The 23,336-nt window shown below is 38.0% G+C and overlaps 1 protein-coding gene across 1 annotated transcript in view; it reads left to right on the top strand.

Annotated features, from left to right (window-relative positions):
- Nucleotides 1–23,336, top strand: part of LOC125240578 (beta-arrestin-1-like) — a 201,472-nt gene that overhangs the window by 166,592 nt on the left and 11,544 nt on the right. The window contains exon 7 of the mRNA XM_048148531.1: nucleotides 21,249–21,324. Within this exon, the coding sequence (XP_048004488.1) occupies nucleotides 21,249–21,324 (76 nt within the window). The remainder of the gene's footprint in view (nucleotides 1–21,248; nucleotides 21,325–23,336) is intronic.

Raw genomic sequence — 23,336 nt, 5'->3', positions numbered from 1 at the left:
GCTTTCGGGCACACCGCTCGTAGAAGCGTCGACATGGGTTTCCCCGTATGTAGCGAAAATGTTCCTCCGGTTTCGAAAACTTAATCAATCGTAACGAAAGTTGAGAATCTGAATAACAATGAAATAATCTGTGTCGGACCGTTTAGTTTTTTTGGCTAATTGTCTCCAATTTTGAATACCACACTTTTTTTACGCCATAATCAATAACACCGTTTTTGGAAATTTTTGATGGGCTCTAGCGTCTTTAAAAATCAGAACACCAAAGAAATCAAAACGGTCCGACACAGATAAGAATTATAATAATCTGTGTTGAAAAAATCATTGTTCTATCTTCAAAAACCAGGGAGGAAATAGTCGAGAGCGTTTGTATGGAGAATTGAGCCCTGTATCGTCTTAACCTTTTTATATGGTCGTGTAATATTTTCATGTCCTCAATTGGTATAAGAAGCCTTTTGAGGATAGATTTTGTTCACATTTTTATAAATATTTAAAAATATAAATATCGTTCGAAATGTATGAGTCTCACGGGAGTTTTATAGTTAAAATTTTTATAAATATCTGAAATGTATGGGCCTTAGGCTTAATTAAAACTAGATGGCGCTGTCTCGCAGCCTGAAAGTGGCCAAAATCATATTTTTTCCAAATATTTTTGCGTGCTTTTATGTTTTATAAGAACAAACGACATGCTTCTTTATTAATTTTAATATCATGATATCACGTCAATACACATTTAGAAAAAAAAACTGTAGGCATCATCAGTGTAGTTATGATAGTACTTAATAGGAGATGCTAAAAAAATGAGGTACGATTCTTAGTATGAAGATTGTAAATGCTATACAGCGTGTGGATTCCATACGGGCGAATAATGTATCCAGTTATAGTATCTGATCACACAAATCGTATAGGATAATCATTTTGTTAAAAAGTGTTATTAATTAAGAGCAATTTTTTTTTAATCTGGCCAAGCAGCAATGTACGCCGTCCAACTTAATTTGACATGACATAAACGTCATGTCGTAATGACGTTTAGGTAGGTACGCTAATTGATGTGGACATAATATGTACTTTACCTACCCAATTGTGATTGAATACCTGACAACTATATATGCCTTAGATTTTTGAAGTTAACCCTTAAATGCATGATTTTTTCTTTTAACGAGATATTAATATATGTGATAGACAACGGTTTTCTGATTCTGGGAAAAATAATAAAAAAATATTTAATACCGATTTTAATACTAAATCAGTGTTAGAAGTTAACCCATTAACGGCTGATTTTTTTTCATGTTGCCGATTTTGATAATTTTTAAATATATTACTATATTTCTCTCCAGGATCAGAGACCGAAAGTTAAAATTTAAATCGGACCAATAGTTTTGGAGAAAAATACTGATGCCATATGGCACCTCTAGCCTTGTACCGTGTCAACAATTACAAGTTGTTATTTTTTAAAGGCCTAAATCGTACTGGCAACTACGTTATCTGGATTGTTTTTTACACTATTATAAGACCCATCTAGGAGGTACACCCTCAGCGCATGGTACCAGAAAATGACTGATTGTTTAGGTAGATTCCAGACATAGCCAACTGCTTTATATTGATCTCACTAATTTTGTTCTAAACCGTTTGTGAAACAGTCTGAATATATCTGTATATTATTAGTAACCACTAAGTGACCAAAATCTTCATCACAATGTAGCATTGACATCCTAATTGTTCTATAATGGCTAAAAACGAGGTATATGAAGCTCCGGTGTAAGGTTATACTATATGAAGCTTTTAATTAAATTGATACCGGTATTGAGATTTCTTAGCTGTAAAAAGCATCATCCTACCACGCCATCATCCTATCTTAATCTCAACCAGTGTTGTTAGAAATTAATTTATAACCAAGTGGGTTAAACCTTGATATACTGTATGGGAAAGAGGACCAACATAGATGTTATAACTCAAAACCTTACTTTTCTTGAAGCAATTTCACTAGATATGTTGAAATAGGACAATAATAGTCTAAAACTAATCAAAACGCTAAAACATAAGAGGAATTAAAACATAATACACGTAATATTATATCATTTGAAAAGACAACATACTCGGCTACTGATGCCGTACGGCATCGGCAAATTTTGCCGTGCTATACACGGAAAGTGAAATTAAAATTTAATAGTTTTTGAGTACCATCGGATCAATAATATATACCAAAATAGAATAAAATGCATTTAATTTATACTTTACTAGAAATAAAACCATTTTTGACCATTTTCCTCAGACCGAACATGAAGAATTTGCCCATTTTTAGATACTATATTTTTGGGTACTCGAAATTAGTAGATATAATCCAAATTGCTACAACATATGTGGTTATAGTGATAACTGGTACCCTTAGGTATCTAATTCATCAAAAATCTGTTTAGTTTTTCAATAATTGTAACCTTAGACAGCGAAATACTAAGCACAGGAAAAGCGATGCCGTATGGCACCGCTAGCCGTTAATGGGTTAAATAGGCCATAACTTATTTATACTTACTTACTTACTTACTTCACTGGCTCAGCGACCCAAAAAGGATCTTGGCCTCCGACACAAGAGATCGCCACTCTGCCCTATCCTGCGCCACTTCACGCCAGTTGGGTACACCAAGTGCGGACAGGTATTTCAGGGCTTCCTCGCACCAGCGATATCTGGGACGCCCACGCGGACGTTTTCCACCTGGGCGTCCCACATATGCTCTTCTCACACCACGATCCTCTCCCATCCTTTCCAGGTGGCCAAGCCAGCGGAGTCGTGTGGCTTTGATCTCGCCAATTATATTAGGCACCGCCATTAGCTCTTCCAGCTCTCTATTTCTCCTGCGCCTCCAGGTTCCATCTCCCTCTTTGATTGGCCCTAGAATCTTCCGCCAGATTTTCCTTTCCGCCACTAAAAGCTTGTTCTCTTCTTTCTGTGTCAGTGTCCAAGCTTCACACCCATACATCAAAATTGGTCTAATAACAGTCTTGTAGACTCGAATTTTGGTTGGTCTACTGATCAGCTTGGACACTAACTTATTTATATAAATATATAATTATTAGCAAGTTTTATTTGTAAAGTTTTACTACTATTAGAAAGGTATATACTATTTGTGAAACCCACATGATAAAATGTTTAAACATAAATTAATTACTAACTCCGAATAAATCTGCCTAAATCACATACTAAAAATCGCCATTATTCTGTTTTTTCACACTTTTCCGCCATTTCATCTTTATCCTTAAATAATAAATAATAAATCATAATATTGTTTAATTTATTTAATAATATTTATTAAATAATAATAAATACTGAATAATAATTAAGCTATAAATGTGATTTTGGATAGCTACATATTGAGCCACAGGCCATCAAATATATTATGCATATATACATCACCATGCATTTTCTATTTCGCAAAATCTGTTCTCTGTGATAATTTGTTCTAATGTTAGACTTATTTGTGTCTCTCCACAATAGAAAAGTATGTTACAAGTGCAAAAGGTTGCTTTCATCTCAAATAGGTACCTACAGATATTGGGACTTAGTTAAGTACATAGTGTGAACTGCAGAACACATTTGAACATCGACATTTCGAACGCACATTGCGGTCCGTGGAGACACATCCAGGACCACTCCTGTCTGAGGGCCGGCTGTATAAATAAATATTATTTTACCACATTGCCGTACGTGAAAACGTACGCTATTTTAGACATTGTACACCTCATGAATGTTCTTACACTTTTCTTCCGTAGCCTTCCACATCTGGCCAAAAATTAGTTGTGCACGCTCCAGTAGGTATGTTTTCCTAAGTGTCCCACGTCTCAACTGACATATTATAATTTGCATTACGTACGCTCTAGCGGGTGGTTTCCGAAACTCGTAATAATCAGGCGTGAAGTATCTGTAGGTCAAGGATGATTTATACAGCGTGTGTATTCCATACGGGCGAATATCTTAATATTAGTATCGAACCTAAGGAGCCTAACTATACATGTTTTTTTTTAATAGATGAGGTTTTTTTTTTCATACATAATAATTAAGCACGCAATATATGTATTTAATAGGTGGGGCTAAAAAAATGAGTTACGACTCTTAGTATGAAGATTGTAGATTTTATGTAAATCATCATTGGTAAAACAAACGAAAGCATTGCTAATAACCTAACCTAACCACAAAATTAAAATTTTGAAAAACCCCCGACCGCGACATAGTAGACCGATTTTCATGAAACATGGCTAAGAACACTCCCGACTAACTCAGCTTTCAGACAAAAAAAAAAACTAAATCTAAATCGGTTCATCCGTTCGGGAGCTACGATGCCACAGACAGACACACACGCAGACAGACAAACAGACAGACAGACAGACAGACACGTCAAACTTATAACACCCCGTCGTTTTTGCGTCGCGGGTTAAAAATGACCTATCGTCCACTCGGTTTAAAACATTTTACTATAATCGGGGTTAACCGCTCCTATAAATACTCGTGCATTTCGAAGAGAGTAGCTTTTTTTGTCCCTGCGACAATTCTCTACTTCGATAAATGGCTTGGCTTAATGGGCTTCTTGAGTGGCCACTCATGTTAAATTAACTACCCGTTTCGTAAGGAGGTCAACAATTCATTACTTTGGGGGTAAGTACTTGGACCCGAGTGTCCATAAACTACGTAAATAACCACAAAATTAAAATTTTGAAAAAACCCCCGAGCGCGACTTAGTAGACCGATTTTCATGAAACATGTCTAAGAACACTCCCGACTAACACAGCTTTCAAATAAAAAAAAACTAAATCTAAATCGGTTCATCCGTTCGGGAGCTACGATGCCACAGACAGACACACACACAGTCAGACAAACAGACAGACAGACAGACAGACACGTCAAACTTATAACACCCCGTCGTTTTTGCGTCGGGGGTTAAAAAGAAAGGTTTGTGGGCCGTAGCTGAATGGCATTTCTGCGACGCGAAACGAAAACGAAACGCGAAAGGTAGTCAGGCTCTGTCGCGTCAATACGCAAGAGCGATAGAGATAGATATCTAAGAGCGTTTCGTTTTGTGAGCCACTAATGTTAGTAAAGACCGACCAACCCAAGTTGGCATCGATTTTGTCAATGTTATTTTAATACGTTTTTCTATGACGTTTTATTACGACATCTTAACCCTTTCACTTTCAGGGCGGGTGAATCCACGTAAAAGTAACGTGAGTCACGACTTCATTGAGTGTTTATTTGACCTACAGCTGCAAATCAAAGGATCTATACATATATCGCGAAAGTAACACTTATTCAGAGATAGCTCACTTGAACTTGCTTCGTGAATCGTGAATAAATTGAACATGAATAAAATGGAACGTTACTCTTGCCGGATTAAAATTGCTCACGAAACGCTCACGAAACGAAGCGCTAGTAGATATCTATCTCTATCGCGCTTGCGTATTGGCGCGACAGAGCCAGCGGCGTATCGCTTTCGTTTGGCGTCGGAGAAATGCCATTCGGCTACGGGGCCTGGGCTATTAAAATGGCTGCCAATATAGCATGAGTCTATTTACCTTAGTATAGTTAAATATTAAACTATTTTCTTTTTTTCTAGGATCAGAGGAAGGAAGAAACATCAGGAAGATAATGCCAAGGATAAACCAGGTTAGTTTTATTTTACTTAACAGATGAGGCTTACTGGTAAGAAGGTATGATAAACATTTCAAGGCCGAAGAGAAGTTTCCAGAATTGCGGATGTTCTCATCAAAAGTTCTCGGTATTGTTCTTCGCACATTTATGGCCACAAGCTGTAGGGTCCATTTCTATAGCATTTGAGGAGTCGATGAGCATTTTCAGAATTTGGGACACCCCAATTAGCGTAAGTTGTTAACAAAAATTAACTCGCTGTCAGTTTTGTGACGTTTTACTTTTTTCTCGTTCTGAATGTAGATTATCACTTAAAGTTTATGTAATTAACACAAAAACAATATTTTTTTAGAAATGTCTGTGAGTTAATTTTTGTTAACGACTTACGCTAATTGGGGGGTCCCAAATTATGAAAATGCCCTAATAATAAACACCAGTGACTTAGAAGCAATCGTCAAGTGTTGAGAACATTGCGTAATACATCCTAATCTTAAAGCGAATATTCTCAATTGCAACTTGCATGGGAATTTTTTCAGGAAAGTTAATTTCCTGTAAATTACAAAAATTTTGAATTATTTCTGCAGCTTGTACCTATGTTTTTATATTTATATTTAATACCAATATTTTTTTTATACCACGTCGGTGGCAAACAGGTATACGGCCCGCCTGATGGAAAGCGGTCACCGTAACCTATGGACGCCTGCAACTCAAGGGGTGTCACATGCGCGTTGCCGACCCATTAGAAACTTGTACACTCCTTTTTTGAAGAACCCCATATTGTAGTTCATCGAGAATACCTCGGCAGGGCTATATTGCTAGTCCGTACCCACATGGGTTTCTAAGATATTCATTCCGTACCTGAAACGCATATAACATTGTAAATGTCAGTTTAGCCATTTTACAGGAGATGTCAAAATATTTTTCATTCTACTGAAAACGTAATTCCTGTCCTCTTAAGGGGCACTAAACTTGTACCACCGAAAAGTGAGACCTCGGGTTAACCCACCATTTTATATGGAATTTGACAGTTGACAGCCAACCTTCAGTTAAGCGGGTGGTGAAAAAAAAACTAACTATTTTGGCTCAGTGATCCAAAGTGAATCTTGGCCTCCGAAACGAGAGATCGCCACCTGTCCCGATCCTGCGCAGCCTCTTGCCAGTCACTGACTTGAAGCCGACGCAGATCCGGCCCTAAGTAGTATTTTTTTTTTCATAAATCCTAGGTTTTTTCTAGAAAAAATGCCGCCTAAAAATACAATTTTAAATGGAATTAACTGGGCACAGTGGGCATACAAAAAAAAATTGATTATTTGATTAAATATTAATTTTTCATGGACATGGACAATAATAAAAATTGATATTGTTAGTGTTTTTAATTAAATCCGTTTGACATCAGACATTCATTCATCATACCGTAACTACCATTTGTTTTGGTCTAAAAGTCAGGTTTAAAATTTCCACGTTTTCGAAAACTTTTACTTAAACATCTAGCAAATTCTCGGAAACCAAAATCTTACATTAAGCCACGTTTTTCTTTTTCTTCAATGTATGTATCCAAAAGGAAAATTAATAAAAACTGCCATCAAATTTCGTCCTCAATAATCCGATGTCTGAATGCTTTATTAAAAATTCTCAAAAACCCTCGCTTCTTCGAGATAATTTCGCTCACGCCTCTTCAATTTAATATTAGCAAGTCAACGGTGTACAAAGAAAAACATTCACACCGTGTTTCCTCCATTTTCTAAAGAGGATTTCTCAGGAAAATATGATTGCTGGTAAACACTCCATCCTGAATAAATACGTAGCCAAATACAAAAACGTTTACGATAATATCCTTATCGTAGCTAGCCATCTCTGTCCCTCTTCCGTATAGGAGCGACAGAGCCAGACTTTCGGCTTTTCGGCTAGACCGGTTGCTGCCTCTTTGGTGAATTTCGTAGCGCGGTACAGTCAACAACACAGCTGTGAATACAAAGTGCCAAAAATATTTATACAGAACTTTATTGCCTGTACATGAAGGTGTGCATACATTTTTTTTTTATTGTTCAGAACACATATAGTCATATATCAAATAACATAGGTAGCAAACAGATAAAAGATAAGGGTAGATAAGGGATAAAAGACCTGCACGGGAAGCATGGTCGCGCGATAGACGATAAAATATCAGGCCGTCCCTAACCTAACCGCCTAAGAACGCGCACACACTTACAAATAGTACGATAGGGACGGCCTGCTATTTTATCACTTATCGCGCGACCATAATTGCCTGCCTGCCGGCGTATCATGCTTCCAATTTTATCACTTATCCACGTGGATAAAGCATCCGTCACGCTTTAGCAAGTATGTCAGTGTGAGAGTGACAGATGTCTTATCCACGAGGATAAGTGATAAAATTGGAAGCATGATACGCCGGCTGGAGGTTCATAAATGTTTTAAAAAGTAGGGTATACATCAAAAACATGTTAATGCGTCTTTTCGAGGAGAAAAACATATGATAATTTTTTTTTTTTTTATACTACGTCGGTGGCAAACAAGTATACGGTCCGCCTGATGTAAAGCGGTCACCGTAACCTATGGACGCCTGCAACTCAAACAGTGTCACATGCGCGTTGCCACCCCATTAGAAACTTGTACACTCCCTTTTGCTGTGTTAAGTACACAGCAAAAAGGAGTGTACAAGTTCTAAGGAGGGTTCGGGTTGCCGACGACTCAAAGGACAATAGACGGAACAAGTTAGTTCCGTAAGTCCTCCCGTCATCAGCACACCGCACCCTCGTTGAGCTCTGGCAGCCTTACTCACCGGCAGGAACACAACACTATGAGTAGGGTCTAGTGCTATTTGGCTGCGGTCTTCTGTAAGGCGGAGGTACTTCCCCAGTTGGGCTCTGCTCTAGATTCGAGCGAGACGATATCCGCTGTGCTGTGCCCTACCACACAAAGCGGAATATCATTCGCTATGCCCTACCTCCTACGACTGTTGTGTTGTTGACTGTACGAGCGAAGCGAGGAAAAACAAAAGACTGTTGTTGTTCAATCATCCAGCTATGGAATTTACGTATTAACACCTTCGATGCGGTAAAGTTTAATCGTAATTAAATTAACCATACTTTCGACCCGGTACGGCAGTGAACGTGTTAAACTACTAACAGTTTGACACTAAGATAGGGTGCAAGTTATTATAGTTGCGTAAGTTACTTTTCATCACACTCGCTCGTAAACAGTGGTAATACATGCCTGCATACTGATACGTAATGAGCTATTTTACCTCCCTAGGGGTGGTAAATTGAATACATGAGTGGGGCTTACGACCTGTCAAAAATTACAAGATACGAAATTACAAGATACGAAATTACAAGATTTCAATACGAGTACATACCGGTCGTCAAGGTCTGGCTCAGCCGGTAGTGACCCTGCCTGCTAAGCCGCAGTCCTGGGTTCGAATCCCGGTAAGGGCATTTATTTGTGTGATGAACACAGATATTTGTTCCTGAGTCATGGATGTTTTCTATGTATTTATATATTTAAGTATGTATATCGTCGCTTAGCACCCATAGTACAAGCTTTGCTTAGTTTGGGCACAGTATAATAAAGAGTACTAACGTACAGTATGGCCACTCCCGCTCCCCGCTGAAAGTACCGCCCACCCCCTCTCGGTTACCTCACAGTTACCGCCTGTCAAAAACGCGAACAGTCGACCTGTCATATTTCACTTATACAAGCATAGTACGCGTTCAACTACACGAGCTTAGACTGTGTGCTAGGAACGCGCCTCTTTCATATATTTGATCACTAGTGTCCGAGGTGTGGTTTGGGGCTAAGTTGATCTGTGTAAGGTGTCCCCGATATTTATTTATTTATTTAGTTTTAAATTTGGTTACTACTTCGCGAGTGTGATGAAAAACATTGTGTATATCACTTGCGGCTGAAGTGTTACAAACTGAAGTCCTTCTTCGCCGGGCTTCAAACAGCCTCTCGTTCGTAATCCTTCACTTTCCGTCCTAGTTTCTGTATAAGTTTTGACTCTACGATGCATTTTAGCTACATATTGGGAAACCCATGTTAACTCAACAGTAAATAAGTTAAAAACAATGTTCGATTTTTAGTATACAGCGTGTGGTTCTGTAGTGAGGTCACAATCATAACTAGCAGTGTCATATACCCACACATAGATAGATACTTTTAAAGATCATTAAATTAACAATAAGATATGCTATCAAGTACAATCGTAACCTTTGAAATATGAACACATGCTATCATGATATAGCTATCATGATAACTCCCACATTAGTTGATAATTAAATTAGTACCCTTGTATATAAACCCTATGTGTCTTAGAATAAATGTACAGTAATTCCCCGAGTCTTGACTTGACCTTACTTCCAATAACACCCTACATTTCATGGCGACCCTGCCAGTCGGGCTGCTCGAGCGTAAGCCACTTGCTCGAGGCAGCCCACGGGCGAAAAATGTATCCAGTTATAGAATCTGATCATAGAAATCGTATAGGATAATCATTTTGTTAAAAAGTGATATTAATTAAGAGTAATTATTTTAAATCTGACCAAGCAGCATTGTACGCCGTCCAACTCAATTTGACATTCATGTCGTAATGACGTTTAGGTAGGTAGTGCAGGTACGCTAATTGATGTGGACGTAATACATTGCGTGCTGAAATGTATGAAAAAAAAATCTCATCTATTTAAAAAAAAACATGCAGTTAGGCTCCTTTGGTCTGATACTAATCGTTATTAAGATATTGACCCGTATGAAATACACACGCTGTACTTACACCATTAATTACTGTTTGTTTGTGTGCTGCTGTTACCTATTAGCCCCCTTATTCATAAACGTTCACTAAAGTTATCAAGCCGATAAAGTTCGCTTGTCTCTTTCCGACGTATTGGTGTGATAGAAAATGACAAACGAACTTTATCGGCTTGATAACTTTAGTGTACGTTTATAAATAAGGGGGTAGGTATATATAATTTAAGTTTAATAGTGAAAAAGAAGTTTGTACAATCATGTTTTTTTGACATTAATATTTTTACACAGCCTAACACTATGACGGTTCTCCTTTCCCCGTGTCAAAGTCGATCTCCGTAACCATAGATTAAATATAATAAGATCATACCATCCCACACATCAAAATGCGACCGCCTAAGAACGCGCATACACTACACCACACATAGATGGCGCCCAAAAAAAATGTAACTTTCGATTAGTCTTGTAGATATGGCATTAAGTGTCACTTTTGTCATAGATTTATGACTCGAAAGTGACACTTAACGCCAATCTACAAATAATCGATGGCAACAAGGCATTTTTTGTGGCGCCATCTATGTGTGGTGTAGTGTATGCGCGTTCTTAGGCGGTCGCATTTTAATGTATGGGATGGTATGATTTTCTTATATTTAATCTATGGTTCAGAAAACAGGCGTTCAACGCGCGTTTTGCTAACGGGCGTTTACAACTACATGAGTTTATATTCGGGCCGTACACATGCTAACGCGCGTAAAACGCGCATAAAACGCGCGAGATTACAGCCTGAATATAAACTCATGTAGTTGTAAACGCGCCTAATGAACGCAAGTCTTCGACTGCACACTTAAATAAGATACACATTCGAAAGATTTGTCAAATGCACATACTGCTTATATGCTTAGTATGAGCGACACAGGGAAATGCATTATCCGTGAAGTGTTGGAGCAATTCACCAGAGAGTCGCTTGCTTATGTTAATATTCTATAAAAATGCCAAGTTATTATGCCTTTCATAATTTCAATTTTAGTTTCCTATCATTGTTAAAAGTATTGAATTAGCGTGACATAAGCGACACACTGTTGAAATGCTTCAGGAGGCCGATTCAGATTTTAACAACTTGTAATGGGTTGGACCGAATTTTGATATGAACTAGATCGTAGACTTCTCTTTTTACGTCAATAACAACAAGTCACGCCCCAAACAAATGTGGAATCATCTAAGAAGCTCTTCAATTTTAGGTGACACTGAAGTACTCTCGATTCCACAACATTTATGCGACGCTGATAAGATTAACGATTTCTTCTTAACGCTTCCTGGAACTTCCGAGACTGACCGTGATATGCAAGCAACATTTGAGTGTCATAATCAAGGAAATTCATTTATAATAAAAAGCTGTACAGAAGATCAAATCTTTAAAATTATCAACTCAATAAAAACAAATGCTAGTGGCTTCGATAATATTACAATAGAAATGATCCGTCTAACGCTACATGTTACTCTGCCAATTATTACTCATATGATAAATGCATCTATTGCTTCTAGCACCTTTCCTGAAGCTTGGAAACTTGCTAGAGTAAAGCCAATACCCAAATCCAATAGAGCCGAAGACTATAAAGATTTACGCCCAATAAGTATCCTCCCAGTACTTTCAAAAATTATTGAAAAAGTAGTCTGTGATCAGCTTACAAAGTACTTAGAGGAAAACAATTTACTACCGGGTACACAGTCGGGTTTCCGAAGTGGATACGGAACGGCTACAGCATTGGCCAAGGTCACAGACGACATCATTGCAGCATCCGATAAGGGTATGGCATCTATCCTGGTCCTACTAGATTTTTCCCGCGCGTTTGACTGCCTTAACCCGACGCTACTCCTTTCTAAAATGGCTTACTATGGCGTAAGTGTATCTTCATGTAAATGGTTCCAATCATTCCTCACAAATCGAAAGCAGTACGTAGAAATAACTACGGAACAAGGCAAGTTGGTAAAATCTGAAACGCAAATAATCAATCGAGGCACGCCACAGGGATCCATTTTGAGTCCGCTGCTCTTCATTCTGTACACAGCCGATATGATTAGCAACCTGAAATATTGTAATACACACTTATATGCTGATGACACGCAATTATATTATTCATTTGACCCAAAAAACTTGAATGAGTCTCTTAGTAAAATAAACGAAGACTTATTAACTATAGCCAAATGGTCTAAGAACAGCAACCTTGTGTTAAACCCATCGAAGTCGCAATATATAGTTCTAGGAAATAAATGGCAGCGAAAAGCCGTCAGAGAACAAGACCCAAGCCTACTAATTGGACACGAACCTATTACCCAAGTTGACAGCACAAAAAACCTGGGTCTCGTGTTGGACGGCGAGCTACGGTATTTTGAGCACGTTAATCTGAAAATTAGGAATGCTTTCTTCAGACTAAAAGTATTGTACAATATCCGGAAATATCTGTCAGTTGAAGTGAGAGAGATACTAGTGGAGTCGTTGGTCCTCTCCCATTTCAACTACGCAGATGTGGTGTACGGCCCAAGACTGTTAGCAGTGACGAAAAAAGCTATTCAACGCGTACAAAACGCATGTGTACGATTCTGCTACGAAGTACCTAGGCGAGCTCATATCACACCATTTCTCAATGATAAGAAACAGCTAAACATGGAGAACCGCAGGCAACATCATTTGGCCTATACTGTTAGAAAGGTTTTAGATCGTCAAAAGCCCTACTACCTGTACGAAAAGTTAAAATGGGTAAATGACTCACGCACCAGATCGCTAAGAAGCTGCACCAAACTTGTTACCCCTAAGCATAAAACTGCGTTCTTTAGAGGGAGCTTCAAGTTTGCTGCCGCCAAAGTGTGGAATGATCTGCCCCCTCCACTACGTGAGCCTATCCCGCTGTATAAATACAAACGTTTAGTACAGGCTCACCTATTAGATAAGCAGAGTGGATTGTTCCCTCGCTGATGCTGACCGCTGATCGATGGGAATCCCCAACATTGTAAGTGACAAATATACAACACAAACAAATGCACACGCACGCACACACACACACACACGCACGCACGCACGCACACACACACACACACACACACACACACACACACACACACACACACACACACACACACACACACACACACACACACACACACACACACACACACACATTCACACATCAACGCCGGCAAACAAAGATAATTGCATCTGTCCATTCAATACGTCATTATACTTATACTGTTCCATTTTTAGATGCCTACTCTTTGGAAATTTCGTTGATGTAAATGTGATTTAATTTATAATTTTCTCTTTAATTTTTATTTTTTATTTTGATTGTTATTTTCTTTTTTAAATTTGTATGGCAAAATCGCTGATGTCACATAGGATAATAGTAGTAGCACTAATGAATTGTTATGTATACCCAATTATGAGCGCAATTGTACCTACTTTCTTTGTAATTTTCTCCGACCGTCCTTAGTCTGGGATCGGTCTGAAAACCAGCGCCGGGCATCTTGTCCCGGCACACGCTGAGACCGAAACCCTTTGCCCAAAACAAAAAATTATCTCTGCATGTATTTTTTATAACTCATCTTGTTGTAACTGTAATAGTTTTTTAATAATTGTATGTATAAGGCAATAAAACATTCTTATTCTTATTCTTATTCTTATTCTTATCGTTTACGCTGATTGGTTTATGCGAAACGAAGTGAAAGAGCAAACCCAATCAAAAAGACGATAAGTCATATCAAAACAAGGGCACATCACAACAATTTGTTAAATCGGAATTAGTCTTCGGGCTTTTATGGGTGGAATCACATTCCATCAGCATCCAGCCGCATTTTGTGTATAAGAAATCGCTCTTTAGTTTGAACATGCATACGCATTTAGCTTTCCGATGCGTAATCGTCTTCATACTAAGAGCGATTTCTCATACATAAAACATTGCTCGATGCCGAAAGATGTGACCATCCTATTTCTGCCTGCCAAGCGACGGCTAGCGGATTGATTGTAAATTTTCACAGCACAGGTTACAAAACCACAAGTCGAAAAAACATGGTTGTGACATAATTTAGAATAAGAATAAAACTGGTTTCGAAAATGCTGACCGTCCTTTCCTGTGCTTTGACAATTTATTTCAATCCCTTTTTTTGCTACGCGGTTGTATAGAGAGTTGCATTAAGCGAAATTTTTTTTCGAGTTATTAAATTTTTAGAATTTTTACAGACTATTACGGAGTGGTCGGGGGATAGAAGAATGGTCTCCTAAATAAACACAGAATAGGTAAATAAATATTTTGCTATTATCCTTTGCGAATTAAAAGAAACTCTGACTAGTAGTTGGTTGGGATATTCGGGATGAATTTTCCCTTTACTTTTGTATTTGAAATCATAAGTTCTGAAACATTAATTGTTTTTATTTTCTTGCAAAGACCATAATAATACGGATCAGACAAAGCCCATACAAAAAACTTATTATGTCAATTTATACACCTGCCAAAATTACAGTTAAATCAACCTATCTCAAAAACTATAAGAGATACTTTGATCAAACCAAAAATCATTGAAAGAGTTAATTAGCATGCATCACCTCTATTTTTTTTAGAATTTTATACCCCGTAGTTATAAAAATAGAGGGGGGGGGACATACTTTTTACGACTTTGAGAGCTGATATCTCAAAAACCGTTCACTTTAAGAAAAATGTTTTTTAGAAAACTTTATATCATTTTAAAAGACCTTTCCATTGATACCCCACACGGGTATGTACATCGAAAAAAAATTTTCATCCCTCAGTTACATGTATGGGGGCCCCACCCCCAATTCTTTTTTTTTACTATTTAGTGTCATAATTTTGTAGCGGTTCATACAACACATATTCCCATCAAATTTCATCACTGTAGTACTTATAGTTTCCGAGTAAATCGGCTGTGACAGACGGACAGACGGACAGACGGACAGACGGACAGACGGACAGACGGACATGACGAAACTATAAGGGTTCCGTTTTTGCCATTTTGGCTACGGAACCCTAAAAAAGCGTACCCCTGAAATGTATGGGCCTTTTAGGCTTAAAACTAGATGGTGCTGTTTCGCAGCCTGAAAGTGGCCAAAATCGTATTTTCTCCAAATATTTTTGCGTTTTTATTTTTATATAAGAACAAATGACATGCTTCTTTATTTTAATATCATGATATCACGTCAATACACATTTTAAAAGAAATACATTTGTACGAGTAGGCATCATCAGTTTAGTTATGATAGTATTTATTAGGTGGCGCTAAAAAAATGAGGTACGATTCTTAGTATGGAGAGAGTGGAGACTCTAAATCCTATATAAAGTATCCTTGTTTTTTAGTATCTTTCAAGAGTATGTTAATAATATAGAAATAAATTAAAGGTAGTATCAAAAAATTTTGAAAAAACCCCCGACCGCGACATAGTGGACTGATTTTCATGAAACATGGCTAAGAACACTCCCGACTAACTCAGCTTTCAGACAAAAAAAAACTAAATCTAAATCGGTTCATCCGTTCGGGAGCTACGATGCCACAGACAGACACACACACAGACAGACAAACAGACAGACAGACAGACAGACAGACAGACTGACAGATAGACAGACAGATAGACAGACAGATAGACAGACACGTCAAACTTATAACACCCCGTTTCTGCGTCGTTTTTGCGTCGGGGGTTAAAAAAGACTGATAAAAAAAGTCTGCTGAATTCGTAATTATTGGCAAAATCAGCCCTTAAGGCATGTTATTTTGTTCAGCTCTAATTAATTAGACTTTAATGAGTACTAAGAAATATGTGTGGATTGTTTGTATTAGATTTCAATCATTACGGCTTTAAAATAACTTAGAAATGTGATATAGAACACACTATCGCGATGGATAAATAAGTAATTAAGTATCGTAACTACGAGTAAAAACGCTCATTATACACCGTGTTTCCGGTATCACTCAAAACCTCAGACACCCCAACTGATTTTTATTTTTTTAAACGTATCTAGAATATTCATTTTTTAATTTGATGTTTTTTTTTTAATTGAATATTTAATTTTCTGTGCAGCTCTACTCGACTTTTAACTCTACACTCAATAAAATAATTGCTAGCTACCATCGTAAACCTTAAAACTGATTAATTGTGTACGTTACTGCAACGACATAATGTTGTATTACGAATTTGTAGAATGGGCACGTAAACAATAACTAATAATACAAATTAAAACAAAAAATATTACCCCCATCAAGATATAGCTCAATCGATTCTACTCTCGATTCTGAACAAACGGTTTTCAGGTTTTTAGTGTTAAGTGAAACACGGTGTATGTCTAAACATACTCATTAAAGAAATATGTATTAGTACTTACTTAATACTTGGATATTATACAATATCATAATACCTTGCTGTCCTGCCGTTCAAGAACACAATGCATCTTTGTATGTGTTTCCTTGTATCATATAAATCTTGTTATGCACCCTGTTTTTATTGAATTCCGTTAACTTTAATGGAAGATTCTTTGGGTCAAATACAATCAATTTCTCTAAGAAACTAGCCTCTTAACTCTTACGGTTATCGAATAATTAAAAAAAAAATTTAATTACTCAACACGTGCGTGGCATCCCTTACCACTTCCTAATGTTATTTGTTTTGACATGTGCCGTAAAACACTTGAAAATGACTTTAATGTTATGATTAAAGTCCTCTCACACTAATTATGAACCTAACTGCGTGTTGAATTTAACGGAAAACAAAAAAAACACGGGTATACGTTGGCACAGAACAAAGCATTCATACACGCTTACCGACCCACATTTTATGCATACTTGGTACAGAAAACACTTAATTCAATACAAACAACCAGCGACCACCTTTGTTATATACAGGATGGCACAAAACTTGGGGCTCATTCATCTTGCGAAGCACAGGAAATCGACAGGCTTTTGTTTCGTGCAAACTCATTCCCGAACGTCGGTGTTTCGTTTATGCCAACATCACGTTAATGCTGACGTTAATATATGCATTAGTATTATTTTTCTGTTGATTTCGTCATATAAATTTCGCTTGTAATCGTGTATCATACATGCAAACACTGCTATTAGATCACAAGCGCGGATCCAGCTTCGTGCCCAGTGTTCGTGGCCGAATGGCACAAACGCTCACGAAACGCTCACGAAATGAAACGCTCGTAGATAGATTAGAATAGAGTAAACGTTTATTCGTGAACACAGGTAGGACAAAATACACATAATAACAACAAGACAGAAAGGAATGAAGTGCCACGAAATGGCCTCATCTCAGCGTGTTGCTGGTGACTTCCAGCGCTGATCTTCCGATGAGACCATCAAGTGAGAAAGATAGAAACGTTCGTGCGTATTGGCGCGAAAGAGCCAGACTACCTTTCGCGGCGTTTCGTTTTCGTTTCGCGTCGTAGAAATGCCATTCGGCTACGGCATCAGGGGGCCGGGTCACGTGGTCTATTTGTATGGCCGCCAACCTAGGCTCATGGGGGTCATGACCCCTCCCCCCCTGGATTTGCGTATGTGGGATCATATTATTATCGGTTTTAATAAATGCTCGCATGGTGGAAACACACTGTATTGTTCAACGCGCAGATTTATAAAATCCAAATTTTAATACTTAACATATAAATTTGAGTCAATGCGCGGTTCATAGTTAATGACAAAAACATTCGTTGTAAACTGTAATCTACTTTATTTTACATGGCAAGTAAAGAGGGAACTGCCTATTATAAGTGAGACCGAGAAAGATATAATAGAGTACAGTATTATTTTCTTTATAATAGAGTCAGTCTAAGTTTAATTGGCAACAATTTTGACAGTTTCGCCGGTGCAAATGTTAATGAAAACATCAAACTTCGACGAAATTTATGACATTTACCACAGAATATATTATGTTTAAAAGTACAAGTACAGAAGGATCACTCTCAACAACCTGTCAACGGACTGCATGCGATATTGAGTTCTATTGCGCAGCGTGAAGGTTGTCAAACTTTATGGGCCGCGAACTCGCGGCCGTCGAAATGTACGGAAGAAACGTGGAGTGAGCCGCCCCTGCATTTACTTAACCCTTGCAGAGGCGGGGCTATCAAAACTTTTGCTGTAGAGTTGTTAGCTCATTGAGCATACAGTTGTCGTTGTGTGTGTGCGTGATGACACCACTCGCCAGTCGTTCGCATGTACACACACATGGGAATGATGCAAGTGTATTGCGCAATAGGCCATTTTGAGGGTCCATAGAAGTCCTAGGCCACTCTACAACCATGTCAAAATGACAAGCAGAAAGGGTTTTTTTTTTCAATCTGATTTGAAACGTCACTATGACATAGTTCTTCGGTGGCCTAGGGTTCCAATTGGTTGACTGTACACAAGTGGATTCAAGAACACGACACAGGCGTATTCAATACAAATTGCCCGGCATGTCTTATCTCCTTCCTTCATAAGTATATCTGGTGCCGTAGCCGAATGGCATTTCTGCGACGCGAAACGAAAACGAAACGCCGCGAAAGGTAGTCTGGCTCTGTCGCGCCAATATGCAAGAGCGATAGAGATAGATATGTACGAGCGTTTCGTTTCGTGAGCGTTTGTGCCATTCGGCTACGGGGCCTGGGGTTGCCCATTTTACTTGGCGTAATTCTACAGAACAGAGCAAGGTCTATCTAGTTATTAAAGTTTTTACTAATGAGTTGTTGTTGATGTTGTTTGATGTTGATGAGTACATTTCCTTGGGCCAGATAGCTTTCTTCGAAAACAGGCAAATCATAGAAGTCAATAGACGTATTGATAATGCCTGGAAGAGCTTCTGGTCCATGAAGGCGCTAATGAAGGGTAACCTTCCTCTGTGTCTCAAGCGCAAACTCATCGACATGTGTATCCTGCCTATCCTAACCTATGGCGCTCAAACATGGTCATTAACAGAAGCTCTAAAGTCCAAACTCAAGGTTTGCCAGCGGGCGATGGAGCGCAGTATACTGGGTGTTCGCAGAACTGACCGAATCAGAAACACGGAACTGCGCTCCAGAACTCGAGTTGCAGATGTAGGTGTCAAGACCGCTACTATTAAGTGGAACTGGGCTGGACATGTCTGCCGCATGCACCCTGAACGGTGGGCCAAAATGGTTACCGAGTGGGACCCACGGAACACCGTAGAGGGTGCAGGCCGGGGTTCAGGCAGACCAAAAAAGAAATGGCGGGATGACTTGAACGCATTCCATCCAAGCTGGCAGAATTATGCACATGACAGGGTTGAGTGGAAGAAGCAAGGGGAGGCCTTTGCCCAGCAGTGGGACACTACAACAGGCTAATTAAAAAAAAACTAATAAATAGTCATAAAGGTGACCTTAGACCAATTTATTGTCCAATTAGTGCGTTCAATTTTTTTAATAAAAAATAGTATTCTTTCTTTTTTCGAATGCCGTCATTCGTTAACGTTAAAGGTCGTTTAGATATATTTTATTGTTATTCAACGAACCGTCACATCGTTAACTATAATACCTACTCAAAACAATGGAAAAATAATAGTATTAGGACGAAAGCAATAATTTATTTACTGTAGAACCCGCTTCGCCTAGAATGCCTGTCTTATTATTTTTTTCTATTTGAAGAATAGAAAGGCGAAAATAACTAAATCAAATTAAAACTGTTATTAATATTTTAAGCGGGTTACTCACGTGTATTATTTGATCTGTGCTCACGTATTAAACGGAGCAAAACATGTCGAGCGTTATCTCAACTTTATACTTGAGTAACCCACTTAAAATATTTTTAAATGTGTCTCACGAGAGTTTTATAGTTCAAATTAAACCTAATTAGTAGTTTTTTGCACGACTGTTTTTTGCCGAACCTGCACCCAAAAGTACTTAGCTAATTTCGACTTTTAAAAAGTCTGGCGAAATTATGTATCAATCCTATGCAAAAGACGGGGTTTTGGTATACTGGGGACGGCATTTTTAACTAATACAATAATAATAATCGTCATGTTATTAAGTTCTGAAATCGTCGAGTGTCAAGCAAAAGTCAAGAAGTACCCACAGATGTAGTGCGAAATGTTTTTCCTTCGTATTTTGACGGAAAGTCACGAACGTGCCATATTATTTCAGTCAGTCCCAATACAATAAGTACTAACGTTGACCGACGTTCGTGAATTTACGTGGAAATTCGAAGGAAAAACACGCGCTAGATCTGTACTACCACAATAGGTAGTATCAAAACAAGGTTCAAGTTTGCATTGTGAATTGAACAGGTTCGAATTGTTGCGGGTTTATCCGTTTGAAACAAAAGTATTTTAGTAAACGGAATAAATCACAATATTGATAGTACAAGTAGTAGTAGTAGTTAAACACTTTATGGCACAGAACAAATTACAAATACAGTGAATGATTTTAATGGTTATGTACAAAGGCGAGATTATCCCTTTAAGGGATCTCTTCCAGCTAACCTTCGAATTTGTTCGAACAACAAGGTCAAACTTGTTAAAAGATATTCGATTGAATCAGCCAAACATGTTTGAAACAATATGCGTCGTGTTTCTTTTATAAAATCGAATTGTTGATAAATATATTGTTGATTCAAATGACAAGTAACTTGTAGAATGTACTAGTTACACTTAACAAAATCTAACTTGTTTGAACCAAAGAGCACGTAGGCGCTATTTTAACCAAAAAACTTGTTTAACGAACATAAAAACTGGTTGTTTTTTATCTAAGTGTTGATTTTTTTTGTAATTAGTGACATTTGCTTGTCGCGCGACGAAACGGAATTCACCTTAAGGTCACATTTTTTTAATCGCAATGATTTTATAAATTTATTATTTTTTAGCAGCAGAACGGAGGCGAAAGCTCAAACCCTTCAGAGCCGCCCGCGCCGCGGGTGGTTGTAGAAAAACCGTTTCTGCTCTGCGACGGTCGGTAAGTACAATCATAGATTAAATATAAGAAGATCATACTATCCCATGCATTAAAATGCGACCACCTAAGAACGCGAATACACTACCCCACACATAGATGACGCCACAAAAAATGCCTTGTTGCCATCGATTATTTGTAGATTGGCGTTAAGTTTCACTTTCAAGCCATAAATCTATGTCAAAAGTGACACTTAACGCCATCTACAAGTGTAATCGAAAGCTATTACAAGACATTTTTTTGCGGCGCCATCTGTGTGGTGTAGTGTATGCGCGTTCTTAGGCGGTCGCATTTTAATTTATCTTCATTCTTATAATACATTTTATACATTTAAAAAATAGCTCTGCCCTCCATCATTTTACTTTTCAACACCTAGCATCGTATCACCTATTCGTCAAAGAAAATGGAAAGCCCAATCTTAGCCCCATTTGGGTTTTACCAGACATTTATTTTGCCTGTAAATTGAGTACAATTTACAGGCAAAATAAATGCCTGTAAATTGTATTGTTAAGTATTGTTTAATAGTAATTAAACAATACTTAACAAAATATATTCACCCCAAAAAGCCACATTACATGCCAGCCATATGCAATTTCTCAATATTTATTTTACCCTTACTCGTTGGGGATACGACGTTTCATATTCTCTGCTCCATCATCAGATCAGCTCCATCATTAAATTGACAATAGTCACAGAATAAAATAAAATATATTCATTTATAGTGACAGAATAAAATATATTCGAAACTTCACAGGAAGATTCCTTAAGACATATGACTGACTACGTGTTTCAGGTTTTTTGAAAATTTAACCCCTAAAATGGTGAAAAGGGGGTGATAAAGTCAAAAAATCTATATGGGTATCGTTTTTATGGTTTATCGGGTCGCTGATCACGATAAATACAACGTTTTTAAAATCTAACGAGGCGGAAGTGAAATACCTTCTCCCCTGTTGTAGTGCAATGGGGTTTAAATATCAAAAAAATATATAAAAGAAGATATTGACTGACTGACTGATATATCAACACACAGCCGAAACCGCTGGTCCTAGAGATTTCAAATTTGGCACGTAGGTTCCTTATATGGTGTAGAGGAGCACTAAGAAAGGATTTTCCACAATTCACCTCCTAAGGGGGTCAAATGGGGGTTCAAAGTTTGTATGGGGAAACAAGATTAGTTTGACTATTTTATTCGAAACTTCACAGGAAGATTCCTTAAGACATATGACTGAATACGTGTTTCAGGTTTTTTGAAAATTTAACCCCTAAAAGGGTGAAAAGGGGGTGATAAAGTCAAAAAATCTATATGGGTATCGTTTTTATGGTTTATCGGGTCGCTGATCACGATAAATACAACGTTTTTAAAATCTAACGAGGCGGAAGTGAAATACCTTCTCCCCTGTTGTGGTGCAATGGGATTTAAATATATAAAAGAAGATATTGACTGACTGATTGATATATCGCTGGTCCTAGAGATTTCAAATTTGGCACATAGGTTCCTTATATGGCGTAGCGGAGCACTAAGAAAGGATTTTTCAAAATTCTCCTCTTAAAAGGGTGAAATGGGGGTTCAAAGTTTGTATGGGGAAACAAGATTAGTTTGACTATTTTATTCGAAACTTCACAGGAGGATTCCTAAAGACATATTATGACTAAATACATGTTTCAGGTTTTTTGAAAATTTGACCCCTAAAGGGGTGCAAAGGGGGTAAAGTCAAAAACACAATATGGGTATCGTTTTTATGGTTTATCGGGTCGCTGATCACCATAAATACAACGATTTTAAAATCTAATGAGGTGGAAAAGAAATTTTCTCCCCTGTTGTTGTGCAATGGGGTTAAAATAGCCATAAGTATAGCTTTAGTTTTTATCTTTACTTCTGGTTCAAGAGATTTCAAATTGACACGGAAGTTCCTTAGAGGAGCACTAAGAAAGGATTTTTCAAAGTTCACCTCCTAGCATGATAATTTGACAGGGGCAAGGACAGGGACAGGGACAGGGCCAGGGGGACAGGGACA

The sequence above is a fragment of the Leguminivora glycinivorella genome, chromosome Z (genome assembly GCF_023078275.1).
Source record: "Leguminivora glycinivorella isolate SPB_JAAS2020 chromosome Z, LegGlyc_1.1, whole genome shotgun sequence".
Taxonomy (NCBI): Eukaryota; Metazoa; Arthropoda; class Insecta; order Lepidoptera; family Tortricidae; genus Leguminivora; species Leguminivora glycinivorella.
This window is presented reverse-complemented; position numbering and strand designations above follow the sequence as displayed.